The sequence below is a fragment of the Neoarius graeffei genome, chromosome 18, assembly GCF_027579695.1.
Source record: "Neoarius graeffei isolate fNeoGra1 chromosome 18, fNeoGra1.pri, whole genome shotgun sequence".
In the NCBI taxonomy this organism is placed as follows: Eukaryota; Metazoa; Chordata; class Actinopteri; order Siluriformes; family Ariidae; genus Neoarius; species Neoarius graeffei.
In genome coordinates, this window is record NC_083586.1 from 5,073,189 (window position 1) to 5,087,036 (window position 13,848).

The following is a 13,848-nucleotide window of genomic DNA, read 5'->3' on the forward strand; positions in this document are numbered from 1 at the left end:
TTCAGCACATGGATGACTAATACCAACCAGGTCATGAGGAGTGCCTACCCGTACTCAGTGCTGCTGCGACGGGCCTGGAATGACAGCCGTCGCCACAGGATTATGTGGGACGACATTAAGACGGTAAAACCTGGTGAAGGTGCAGCTGGAAGCCCAGGAGGCTGCGCTGCATATGTCTGAAAGGGGCACACCCTTCAGTGATGCCCATGAGGCCACCACGCCCCGTGCAGAGTGCGCCCTGACAGCCGGAGGAATCGGGGAGCCACTGTGCCTGTAGGCATGTAATATGGCCTCGACTATCCACTTGGATAGCCTCTGCTTAGAGAGCGCCAGACCCCTCCTCGGCCCTGTGTGGCACAGAAACAGGGCGTCACTCCTACGGAAGCCCTCCGTACGGGACACGTACACCCTGAGGGCGCGAACTGGGCACAAAAGTTCCGACCTCTCACCATGGCCCGCCTCGAACGCCGCAAGGCTAAGGGGCTGGTTGACGAAGGTAGCAGAGAGGGTCTTCGGGAGGAAAGAGGGGTTAGGCCACAGAGTGACCCCACTGTCGCCGGAGTGCCACTGCAGGCACTCCCCACTGACTGACAGCACGTGTAATTCCCCGACGCACCTCGTCGATGTAATGGCCAGAAGAAAAGCAGTCTTCAGGGAGAGCCATGAAATGTCTGCCGTGAGCAGGGGCTCAAACGGTGCGTCGCAGAGAGCCTTCAGCACCAAGTGAAGATCCCATGTGGGTACCCGGCTCCGTCGGGGGGGTCTCAACCGGAGAGCACCCTTCAAGAAACGTGCCACCAAGGGGTGGGACCCCATGGTCCTTCCCCCAACTCTGGCATGCTGAGCAGAGATGGCAGCTGCATAGACCTTGATGGTGGCAGGAGTAAGACCCTTATCAAACAGAGACTGGAGGAACAGTAGAATGGTCGGCAGGGGGCAGCATGTAGGCTCCTCCCCCCGAGTTAAGCACCAGTTGGAGAAAAGCCTCCATCTGTTGGTGTAGAGGGCATTGGTGGAGGGTGCCCGAGAGCTTGCAATGGTGTTGACCACTGCCGGCTCACAAAGACCTAGCAGGGGGTCCGGCCCTTCAGCGGCCACACCCAGAGCTGCAGACGGGCTGGATCCGGGTGCCAGATCTGCCCTCCCAGCTGTGATAGCAGGTCCGTCCTCACTGGCAGGCACCAGGGGTCGCCGTTCAGAAGTTGCAGCAACTTGGGAAACCACACTCGGCCCGGCCACCGAGGGGCGACAAGCAGCAGCCCGTGGTGGTCCATCGCAACCCTGTGTAGGGTTGGCACAATCAGCGGCAGAGGGGGGAAGGCATACAGCAGTTGCCTCGGCCAAGCATGCGCCAGCGCATCCTGGCCCAGAGAGCTGGGGCCGTGGAGGCTGAACCACAGAGGGCAGTGTGTCGACTCCCGGCAGGCAAAGAGGTCCACCTCTGCCCTGCCAAAACATTCCCAGATGGCGAGAACCACTGCTGGGTTGAGTCTCCATTCCCCGGGATCGGGGTCCTGGCGGGACAGCAGATCCGCTGCCCTGTTGGCAGTGCCTGGCAAGTACATGGCACGCAGGCTCAAGAGATGTCGATGGGCCCACCGCAGAAGTTGGCCGGCCACTTCCAAGCACTGGAGGGACTTGGTGCCTCCCTGGTGGTTGATGTAGTACACTACCGTAGCGTTGTCCGTCCGCACCAGAACGTGTCTGCCGGCCAGGCCTGGGAGGAAGTGCTGTAGGCCGAGGAACACAGCCCGTAGCTCCAGCACGTTGATGTGCTGCTGTCGCTGCCCTGGACTCCAGTAGCCTCTGACGGTCCGGCATTGCCAGACTGCACCCCAGCCTCCCAGGGAAGCATCCGTGGTGATGACCTCCCTCCGGGAGGGGATAGCCGCCAGCGGAACACCCCGCAGAAGGTAAGCCCTCCTCCTCCATGGACGGAGGAGCCTGAAAAAAGTATCCGTCGCCTTCACGAGCCTGTGCCCGTGCAGCACCGGGTGGAGACCATTGAGCCACCTCTGAAGCGGGCGTAAGTCCAGGAGTCCCAGAGGGACCAGAGAGGAGGCTGCTGTAAGCATGCCCAGCAGGCGCTGAAAGGTCTTCAGGGCGAGTGACCTGCCCCGTCCGAAGCGGCCAAGCAGCAGGCGGATGTTGTGGATCCTGGTCCGGGAGGGGGTTGCCATCAACGACCTCGAATCCAGGTGCATGCCCAAGAAAGTCGTCTCCTGGCTGGGCAGGCGAGCTCTTCTTGTAATTCACCCTGAGCCCCAGCTCTGCGACATGTGAGAGCACAGTCGCGATGTCGGTGCGGGCCTGAGCTGCTGACCGTGAACAGACGAGCCAGTCGTCCAGGTAAGGCAGGACACGCAAACCCCTTGCCTGAAGTGGTGCCAATGCCACTGCCACACACCTGGTGAACACACGGGGTGCCAGCGATATCCCAAAGGGCAGAACATTGAACTCGAAAGCCTGGCCCTCGAAGGCAAACCGCAGGAACTGCCTGTGGTGTGGCGCAATGGGAACATGGAAGTAGGCGTCTTTCAGGTCGATGGTGGCAAACCAGTCGCCTGCCTGGATGTGGTGTAAGACATCCACTGTATGCAGCATGCGGAATCTCATGGTCTTCAAGTGGGAGTTGAGGGACCTCAGGTCGAGGATCGGGCGGATACCGCCGTCCTTCTTCGGAACCAGAAAATACCTGGAGTAGAACCCACCTTGCTGTCTCTGCCTGTCGACGGGAGAGATTGCTCCTTTCTCCAGGAGAGTGGAGATTTCCTGCCAGAGGACGAGGGACTTCCCCGGATGGCTCACGGTGGTGTGTTTGACCCCATGAAAACGCGGCGGTCGGCGGCAGAACTGGATGCGGTAACCCTCGGTGAGGGTCACCAGCACCCAGGGGTCTGGGGTCAACGCTTTCCAGCTTTGGAGCTGTTCGCTGGAAAAGCGGCCGACCGCTGGCGCGCTGATGTCAGCGCCGTCCAGAGCGCCCCCGTCGGTCACCATGGGGGCGACGAGGAGCGGACTGGGTGTAGGGGGCAGCACCGCGGGTCCGGGTGGTGGTGGGGCGACAAAAGTCATCAACCCGTCTGGTCTCCTGGCGGGTGCGTGGCCGAGACAGAGTCGGTGTGGGCCCCCTGGAGGACTGGGCAGTATTGCCATGGCGGTGGACCTGGCGGAGGCCAGCGAACTGCTGTCGCGCCTGGACGACCTGGGCACTCCGGTCCAGGGCTTGCTGAGCGGCCTCGCCAAACAGCTCCCCGGGGACAACAGGGAGAGAGCGCAGCACACGCCGGTCGGGCTTGGCCAGAGGGGACTGTGCCAGCCATATCTGCCGGCGGGCGAGGGTGAGATACAACATCAGCCGGCCCAGTTCCCGCGACGAGTAGGCAAAGGCCTGGAGAGCCGCGTCGCACAGCTCCCGTGATGCCGCGCTCGTCCCCTCCAGCGTCTGGGCGAGGGCCAGCAGCAGATGGGACATGGAATTGTCAATACGACCCATTCGTGCCGCCGTGTCGTATCCCCGCATGATGAGGTCGTCGGTCGCACGGCATTGGGTGTGGGGGCATCGGGCGTCAGGCCGCAGAGCCTCGTTGGGCGAAAGGACGAGGGCAGCCACGGAGGGCTCAATATTGGGCATCTGCTGGAGGCCGTAGGTAGGGGCATCCTGCATTGCTGCCAGGGCCCTGCAGTCACTAGGGAGGTGGGAAAGGCGTCTAGGGTCCGCCCAACACCTCTGTAACTCCTCGATGTATGGGGCCGAGGGCGGAACAGACAACGAGGAAGGCTGTGTGGAACCTCTGAAGAAAGCGCTCTGATGCTGGGCCACCGGGGCGTGTCCAACCCCAGACGGGCCAATGCAGCCCTCAGCGTTGGCTGGATGGATGAGCGTCCGCCTTCCGACGCTGCCACGGTGCCATGGCTGGTGGCCTGGGAACCGGCCGGAGAGGTGGAGTCGTGACCGTCAGACCCACCGCAGTCAAAGCTCTCCGACGCCCGGATCGACAGTTCATCCAGGCCGCGTGCATCAACGGCCGGTGACAGAAGCGGTGGTGATGGTGAACGGTCGGGCTGCCAGGCAGAAGGGGTGGCTGCGGGAACACTGCTGCCCTGTGGCGGAGGCTGGAGATTCGCCAGCAGGGCCTTCATCTCCTCCAGCTTGGTGGACATCACCTCCACCTTCCGAGCCAAATCGCCCGAGCGCTTCTTTTTCGCCTTAGAAGCAGAGACGCGTGGGGGAGCCCCGCGGCGCTTGCTGGGCCCCGCTGCTGCAGCCGGCACCATGTCCTGTCCCCCCGAGGCCCGGGGGATGTCAGACGGAGGATCCAACCGAGCCAGCCTTGCGGTCCGCGCAGCCACACTCAGGCACATGCAGTCTGCGCAGGCCATGTCCGTCAGCCCCTGCCGCAGGTGATCAATACCCAGGCACGAGGGGCACTCGTGGTGGCCGTCCTCCGGCTCGAGGGGGGCCCGGCAGTTGGCGCAGCGAGAGAATAGGTCCATGATACCTGGCTGGCAGAAGGGAACTTAAAAAATAGGGCGAGAACACCCCAAGTAAGTATCCCAAAATAAACAATCAGGCGGCAATGAAAAACGACCGGGCGAACACACCCGTGGTCGGGAATATTAACAAGGATAGGCGCCGTGCGCCACAGAACTGATAAACAGCGGCGAGAAACACCGCTTTAATTTAAATGAATGAAAACCGCTTACCTGAGCGACAACAAGCCGGCCTCCAGCGGAGAGGACACGCCTCGGAGGGCTAATCAGCTAACTCCACCGAGCGAGAGCACTCAGCTTAACGGAGTAACAAACAATACGAATACAACACACAAGACAGCTGGCCCGTGAGCAGGCCGGAGACAAGGCTACACAAAATAAGGCGGTCGATAATATTAACAAGGATAGGCGCCGTGCGCCACAGAACTGATAAACAGCGGCGAGAAACACCGCTTTAATTTAAATGAATGAATGAAAACCACTTACCTGAACGAAAGCAAGCCGGCCTCCAGCGGTGAGGACACGCCTCGGAGGGCTAGTCAGCTAACTCCACCGAGCGAGAGCACTCAGCTTAACGGAGTAATACGAATACAACACACAAGACAGCCGGCCCGTGAGCAGGCCGGAGGCAAGGCTACACAAAACAAGCGGTTGATAATATTAACAAGGATAGGCGCCGTGCGCCACAGAACTGATAACAGCGGCGAGAAACACCGCTTTAATTTAAATGAATGAAAACCGCTTACCTGAACGAAAACAGGCCGGCCTCCAGCGGCGAGAACACCGCCTCGGAGAGCTAATCAGCTAACTCCACCGAGCGAGAGCGCTCAGCTTAACGGAGTAACAAATCAACGAATATAGCGACAAGAGAAAAGAATTGGTGGACTTAACGCAGTTTCTTGGAGGGTGCGTAAGCACAGCCCCAACCCTACGGGTAACGAAATTAACACGCGTTTTGTCCAATTTCCAACTCGCAACCTGCAAACGCGAGAAGATGCAAGAGGTCACTTCCTGGGTTTACCGGTCTTTTATGCCGGGGTCACAGGGTGACATCACCCAGGTCACACGTGACTTTGTTGTTACTATTACTCGACCTGCACGTTCGTGTGATGGATATCCATGTGCTGAAAGCACCGCCTCTGGCGGTCAGGAGAAACGAAATAGAACCTACCTGGTTGGTGGAACATGCCAAAATGAGTCCTCTGGGGGAGTGCTCTGGTTACTGCAGATTGCATTGTACAACAGCTTTCATTCCAGAAACACTGTTAGGCTCAGAAATGTCACAAGATAATGCAGAAAATAACCTCTATAACCTCTTAGACAAAAGTAACACCTTGCTGTCTGGTTGTTCCTGTAGGTGCAGGACTGAGTTTTTTGGTGTGCCCCTCTTCATACCACACCAAGAGCTCCTGTCCTGGGTTAATGGGTCGACAGCAACGATACAGAATTCCCCCTCGATACCGAAATGCCACAAGATTCTGTTCTTCATTACGGGCACAATTCACATACCTAAAAGAGTGAGGCAACATTCCAGAAAAGGTAAAAATCAGATCAGAGACTTGGGGAAAGCATAGCAGAGATATCAGTGACAGCAAGAAGATAAAGTTCTTCCAACAAATGAGGAACTGTAAAATCAAAATCACTAAAATGGCCCAAGAGCTGGTGTATTTCTCACCTCATCCAATTCACATGCATCTCTCTTTTGGCATTGATGTATTCTTCACACTGCATGCTCCTGTATACCTGGAGAAAAATACCACATTTACATTTTCTTTACTAAAATCAATCTATGCCTTTAAATGAGGTATACAGAAACAAGAAAGATGGCTCATGCCAATATTATTAAGCCTCATGAAGGCTGAATTAAAAGGTTCTTGACTGTATCTTAAGATTCACAAAACAGCCAACAAGCTCTGAGATGAATTTAGTAACTATAGGAAAATGCAGGCAAGGCTTTATCAGAATTTAGGCAAAGGAAAGGTTTCTCATAAAAGGCTTTAAGTCTGACATGGCAAAGCTGTGCTGTGAAGCAGACCTCTCTGATACACATCTGTCCCTTGTGTTTTGGTCTCTAAACAGAAAGCTACAAAAATGCACAACTTTAAAGTCAGTTCTGTCACTAAATGGGTTTTATACAAAATATTTTGGATTTGTACAAGTAATATTTATTTACCATAAGTGTTTGGGAGCTAATGTTGTTTTAGTTCAGTGTAGTAGTGTTCATTTTTAATTTAAAGAATTTTAAAATTTACTTTTAGTCTTAGTCATGTCCTGAAAATTGTAGTTACATTTTAGACTTAGAATCTTGACAACCTTGGAACACTTTATTGGTCAGGGCATAAGGAACAGAGATTTTGTTTTACTGTCTTTTTACCAGCCCTCTCTGTGGGCCTGTCATTTCAGGATCATGTGGCAGCATGCGTGTGTTCTCACTGGTCAAATCACAACCATGTTAGTTAATGTGCATTAACATTCTACTCTAATGCAAAAACAGTGCATAGCAATGAAACAAAATCCATGAACAAAAAAAAGGTCAAAAATTAAAGGAGGGGCCAAAAATTTGAGGAAAAAAAAAGCAGACATTAGAGACATAGGCTTATAAATGTAAATTAAAAAAAAAAAAAAATCAACATACTGTTGGCCATCAGCATCCTGAATTGGAGCAGAATGAAAAGCTTAAGATGGACATTAAAACATAGCTATAGGCTAGGCTGCATCTTCATTTAAAACTGCTGGAACTTGCCCAACCATAACTGACTGTCATATGTACAGGTACCAGAGGTTTTCAAGCTTGCTGGGGCTGAAGCAAGGTCAAACCAGAACATCAAGGCACACCAAATTAAAGTCGGTTATCGATTATGAAGAATGTTACACATATTATGATGGGCTAGAAGGTCATTCGCAAGGTTTGACCCAGATTGCATGACAGCAGACTGTCAATTATTAAACAGATGGGTAAATCAGACAGGTAATTTTATAATGTATTAAAAACGTGAGGCAACGCTCATTACAGTGTTTTCCATGAGTTGCCTAGACCATGGTGGCGGAAGCATTTTCAGAACACACCACCATTTGATTTGAGACTGATAACATTAACTTTACAGTATCTACTACAGTCATCCACAAGTCCAAACACAATACCATGGTTATCAATTTAAGACAGCAAACAGATAACATCAATGCAGAAGTTTGCATTGATGATTAGTATTCAAACTTTAGCTTAGTTAGGGAACATTAACAGCAGAGTGTCAGACTCTCATCTCCTTGCTTTAAAACAATGAGCTGTTGAATTTGTAGAGATTTAGCTTATTTGAGTAAGAAAAGCTGCTAACACAACTGGTAGCATGTATTCGTCATTCAAAATACAAGCACATGCTCTAACCAAAGTTCAAAATAGGTTTATTTTTGGCTAAATTGAAATTAGTCTGCATGTTCTCTATTCAATATTTTCTAAAAAAAATAATAATAATAAAAAAATAAACCAATTAAACACAGGTAACCACTTCTGCTTCCTTCCTTTGAGGGCTGAAGTGTATGCTCTAGTCATTTTTTAACCATTTATGAACTGTTAAACTCCTTAACCATGGTTTGCGGGTGTGACCTTTTTGCTGTGGCATTACAACCAGTGTGTTTATGCTTAAATTACTAAAGCACAAAATTGTTTTGAGCAAGTTCTTCATCGAGCTAAACTCTTAATTTTGTTCTCAAAGTGCACCAGTTTGATACATTTAACTTTAAAATAAACAAAATTATCTTACAAGGGAGCATGCCCCCAAGTGAGGTCCACTGACCATAGTTTCACAAAATCCTGAGGGAAACATACCAGGGTTTCCCATATATAGACCATTGTGTGGCGCAGCGCCACACAATGGATTCCTAGCGCCACACAATCAGACTCACGATATTTGAAAAATAAAAATAAAAATCCGTTGCGTATCGTTCTGTTCATTCATAGTGCAGGGCTTTCCACTAAGGCTCATACTAGCTGGCCACCATGACAAATAAGTAGCCAGCCGGGGGGGGGAGTAAACACAAAACTAGAGCCGACAATTCCCCTGTGGGAAATGGTGAGAGTGATGCAGCGCGCGCAGGCTGTGAGGCTCTGAGCCTGTGTGTGTGTGAGAGAGAGAGCAGCCCCGCCCCTCTCTGCTCCCTGAGTGCAGCCCCTCCCCTCTCTGCTCCCTGAGTGCAGTCCCTCCCCCTCTGCTCCCTGAGTGCAGCCCCTCCCCTCTCTGCTCCCTGAGTGCAGCCCCTCCCCTCTCTGCTCCCTGAGTGCAGCTCCTCCCCTCTCTGCTCCCTGAGTGCAGCTCGTCGCCTTGGTAACAGTGCTCAGGCGCAGGGAAGAGACACAATATGACAAGCAAAGAGCGCTTTTTCTCAGAGTTCCCTCTCCTCGAACAACGGGGATTTACACAGAAACGAAAGGAGCTATTCACAAAATTCTTTCACATTGAGCGCTACAAGACTCTCATGAACACACTGATGTAATTTTTTTGTCTCTAGTGTAAAAAATGTGGACAATAGAGCGAGTTGAAATAGCGCCGTCAGGTTTATAATGGGAGTCTATGGGGCAGTGCGCCTGTCCTCTCCTTACTTTCAGGCTTCTCATTCAAAAACTGTAAATCCTATCGCTCAGGTAGACACATTGTGTGAATCAGGACAAGTGTGGCTACTACTTTTGAGAAAATTATGTCTGTAGAGTGAAATTTGTGGCTGAAAACACAGTTTAAATGAGAAAGTTTGAGCTACTTTTTCAAGCTGTCTACACTCTAACTTAATGAGCTCCACTGGTGTGTAACGCCATAGACACCCATTATAAAGCCGGAACTTCTCCAGATTTGATCGGGAGGAAACACAAAATAAACTCCTGTGCACGCAGTTCCCAGGGTTAAATGTATTTTCCACAGACCATTTATTTATTCACTTTACTCAAATACAAAGTAAAATGGCAGTAAATCTTCTTTCTTTTCTTGCATATTGCATCATGAGGCGTTCCTGGCTTGTAAATCTCTTATTTTCGGTGCATGACACATTCATACGGAAGCGTATTAGGGCCACTTGGAGAAAATATTTTTTTCTAAATTCCGAGATTAAAAGTCGGAAATTTCAAGAAAAAACTCGAAATTCCGAGATTGAAAGTCGAAATTTTCGAGAAAAAAAGTCGAAATTTTCGAGATTAAAAGTCGAAATCTTCGAGAAAAAAAGTCGAAATTTTCGAGATTAAAAGTCGAAATTTTCGAGAAAAAAAGTCGAAATTATGACATACAAAGAACGCATGCTCTAACTGCTGCCATGGCAACGAATGGCCACCAGAAAGGGAAGTCGTGGAAAGTGGCTGCCAACCGGCCTGGCCCTGAACATGTGAACTTTGCGACGTTGACTCTGAATGCAAGACACAAGGGATGCAGTTGAAAGGTAAGATTATCATTCTGTTCTGTTTGATGTTACATTGCATTGCGGATATGGTTAAGGGTACGTAATATCAATTAGGATCAGAAGTGACACTACCATGCAGGCTGCATGCTACAACCACAAGGTGTACTGTCTCTGCTAGTTTAGAAACCTGGACATGACACTACCCTTAGTAGCCTCTCATGTCCGAGTGCTAAACGTTTGTGCGTACAGTGAAACGACACAATTGGTGTACATATAATGACTGCAGAAACCCATTTCATCTAGCTAGTATTGCTAATATTATGCTAACGCCACTACAGTAGGCCTAAGCCTCGTCTGTAGAGCAGAAGGGTTTCCAAGTCACCTCTAATATTTCAATCTAGAGACATCAGACATATAATTTGCCTCGGCAGGCTAGATGAATAATTCCACTTGTACCTACCTGAAGTGTCATGAGTCCAGGAGTTAAATTCCTATTAAACGTTTTCTGGTGAGATTAGCCCACTGAATTGTTTTCGTTTTGGATCAATTGGCTATGAAAGTAGTTTAATCAAGGAAGATAATGTTAGCCTAAATTTGGGCTCAGCATGGGATGACTTTTGATGTTATCAGGGAAACCTGTGGGGATAAGATGGAACAGGCATATCTGTCCATACAATGTGATAGTAAAATATTGTGATTTCTACATAAAGTATCATATGTGAACGTTCTGTTATGACTTTTCTCAGTTTAACACACTGATTTTCATATTTTCCTGTATGAAGTAGTGTTATCACACATGAAAATTAAATACTTGATGTCAGAAGCACTTTGCAAATATTATCTGGTGCTACTCAAATTCTTCAGTGTTATAATTTAATGCACTTGATCTGAGAATTCATAATGTATATATTTACTGTAGATTGATTCCAGCATCATAAACCTAATGACAGATGACCAGCTAAGGGAATATCTGCCTTCCTATGGTGACCGACTGGCTGGTTTTGGATACTGCAGAGGGAAGGAAAAAGAACCCAGAAGTCACAAGTCAAAGGTCTTTGAGCGGCTTAAAGCAAAGATTGCAGGGAAAAAAAGCTGATCGTGTGTCTGAGAGTGAGTGTCAAACCACAGCAAGAAATGCTCAGAAGAATGAGAGAAAAATTAAATTGGGATGGTTGCATTTTAGGAAAGGGGAATTTGTGCAGGTATGAACCAAAAAAGGAGGTGGAACCAGAAAAACGAGTGTTCAGAAGGAAAGTAAAAAATCAGACTTGATTGATAAAGCTGTGCAGTTGTTTTTTCCAGGTGGAAGAAATGCAGACGGGAAGCTTGATGATTTTGACTGTGAGTTAACTGACTTTCAGCAGCATTCACTAGATGTTAGTGTCACCACCTTGTTGACCACTTTTTTTTTTTTTGTATTTTGTTTTTGAGTTTACTTTACGCACTTTAAGTGGCATGAACTTTAAGTGGTATGCTGCAGAGAATTGTGAATACCTGTTGTGTGCTTTAAGGACAACAAAATGCCTTCTAATAATGGATTAGCCCTACTGTTGTACTGTTGTTGTTTTGTCTGCCTGGGAAGAGTTATTATCAGCAGAAAATTCCAGTTATCTTTATAAATAATTTCAGATGAGATGTCATGGATTTTAGTCGGAATTACCAACGTATGACTACTTGTTTACATTTCTCATGGCAACCACTGTTTTACTCCATACAGTTGCTGTTTACAAAAAAAAACATCTTACTTTTGAAGGCTTCCTTCTGTAAAGATTTTAAGGTGGCATTACAGTTCCAATGAAATTATATAGTTTTGCATTCTTTGTATTGTGATCTTTTAAATATCTGAATAAATAATTCAGTTAACTTGTTACGATTTTGCATTTTTATTCATATTTGCAAATGTTGAATGGTAGAACAAAATAACTTGACTGCTAATACATTTGATGTGAAAATAAGAAGCTACATCTTTTAAAGCAGGTATTACAAGTAAAAAAAAAACATTTTAATTGGCAATCAGTTAAACTGCAATACTTCAAATCGTGAATAAAATGGGCAAAGGAAAAAACAAAAAGACATCTCTGAAATGGCCTGTGCCTGTTGAGGTGTCCACGACCATGGCAACCTTGACATCATGTGTATCTTGTTGTGGATGTTACGGGATGCTTGAATACAGTACTATCTCATCTTACAACAGGTGACAAGACCGCGTCCAATAAAATTAATGATTTACACCAAGATTATTGTTTATCAGCTGTCTGAATGTGAGATACAGGTTAACTGTTTCAAACACATTTGTTAATGACAGATTATGCTCTGACATTAGGTCCACACAAATGTGAAACACATCCTCATCACATGGAAAGTTTTTGAACATACACTCTTCAAGGCAGACTTCAACTTTCTCTAGGTCCACATTCTGCAAATAGTCTCTGCCTCTGTACAGCTGAGGGACTGCATGTAATACGGAGGGACGTCCATGAGGTGAACGAGAGTTGTGGACTTGATGGACTCTGTGGTCATTCCAAGTCGATACAACCCCATCAACTTCTTCCTAGAGATCAGACATAATATTCAGTATATAAATTCTGTATTACAGTTTCAGTAACAGTATCCTGATTATTTAAGATGGAGTGGTTGAAATTGTTTCATTTGGGTGGAAGAGGGGGTGGGCACAATACAAACAAACCAGGAGCAGGGGTGTTGAAGTGGGAGGCAAAGTGGGATTCATTATCCAGGACCCAGTAGTAGGGGCCCTGGGCTAGGGATGGGACGGTTTTTTAGGCCGAGGCCTAAATTGTGTAATGCCATGTGTAACAAATTCTCAGATCAAGTGCATTAAATTATAACACTGAAGAATTTGAGTAGCACCAGATAATATTTGCAAAGTGCTTCTGACATCATGTATTTAATTTTCATGTGTGATAACACTACTTCATACAGGAAAATATGAAAATCAGTGCGTTAAACTGAGAAAAGTCATAACAGAACGTTCACATATGATACTTTCTGTAGAAATCACAATATTTTACTATCACATTGTATGGACAGATATGCCTGTTCCATCTTATCCCCACAGGTTTCCCTGATAACATCAAAAGTCATCCCATGCTGAGCCCAAATTTAGGCTAACGTTATCTTCCTTGATTAAACTACTTTCATAGCCAATTAATCCAAAACGAAAACAATTCAGTGGGCTAATCTCACCAGAAAACGTTTAATAGGAATTTAACTCCTGGACTCATGACACTTCAGGTAGGTACAAGTGGAATTATTCATCTAGCCTGCCGAGGCAAATTATATGTTTGATGTCTCTAGATTGAAATATTAGAGGTGACTTGGAAACCCTTCTGCTCTACAGACGAGGCTTAGGCCTACTGTAGTGGCGTTAGCATAATATTAGCAATACTAGCTAGATGAAATGGGTTTCTGCAGTCATTATACGGACACCAATTGTGTCGTTTCACTGTACGCACAAACGTTTAGCACTCGGACATGAGAGGCTACTAAGGGTAGTGTCATGTCCATGTTTCTAAACTAGCAGAGACAGTACGCCTTGTGGTTGTAGCATGCAGCCTGCATGGTAGTAAGTGTCACTTCTGATCCTAATTGATATTACGTACCCTTAACCATATCCGCAATGCAATGTAACATCAAACAGAACAGAATGATAATCTTACCTTTCAACTGCATCCTTTGTGTCTTGCATTCAGAGTCAACGTCGCAAAGTTCACATGTTCAGGGCCAGGCCGGTTGGCAGCCACTTTCCACGACTTCCCTTTCCGGTGGCCATTCGTTGCCATGGCAGCAGTTAGAGCATGCGTTCTTTGTATGTCATAATTTCGACTTTTTTTCTCGAAAATTTCGACTTTTAATCTCGAAAATTTCGACTTTTTTTCTCGAAGATTTCGACTTTTAATCTTGAAAATTTCGACTTTTTTTCTCGAAGATTTTGACTTTTAATTTCGAAAATTTCAACTT

The 13,848-nt window shown here is 47.7% G+C and overlaps 1 protein-coding gene across 6 annotated transcripts in view; it reads right to left on the reverse strand.

The window, feature by feature from the left end:
- The window catches only part of LOC132865861 (zinc finger protein 850-like), a 157,969-nt gene that overhangs the window by 11,842 nt on the left and 132,279 nt on the right, over positions 1–13,848 (reverse strand). For 5 of the 6 annotated variants that reach the window (XM_060898353.1, XM_060898352.1, XM_060898354.1 and 2 more), the window contains 2 exons: positions 6,170–6,237; positions 5,828–6,003 (listed from right to left, as the gene is read on the reverse strand). In XM_060898353.1, coding sequence (XP_060754336.1) covers positions 5,828–6,003; positions 6,170–6,237 — 244 coding nt within the window. The other variant, XM_060898357.1, reaches the window with a different exon arrangement.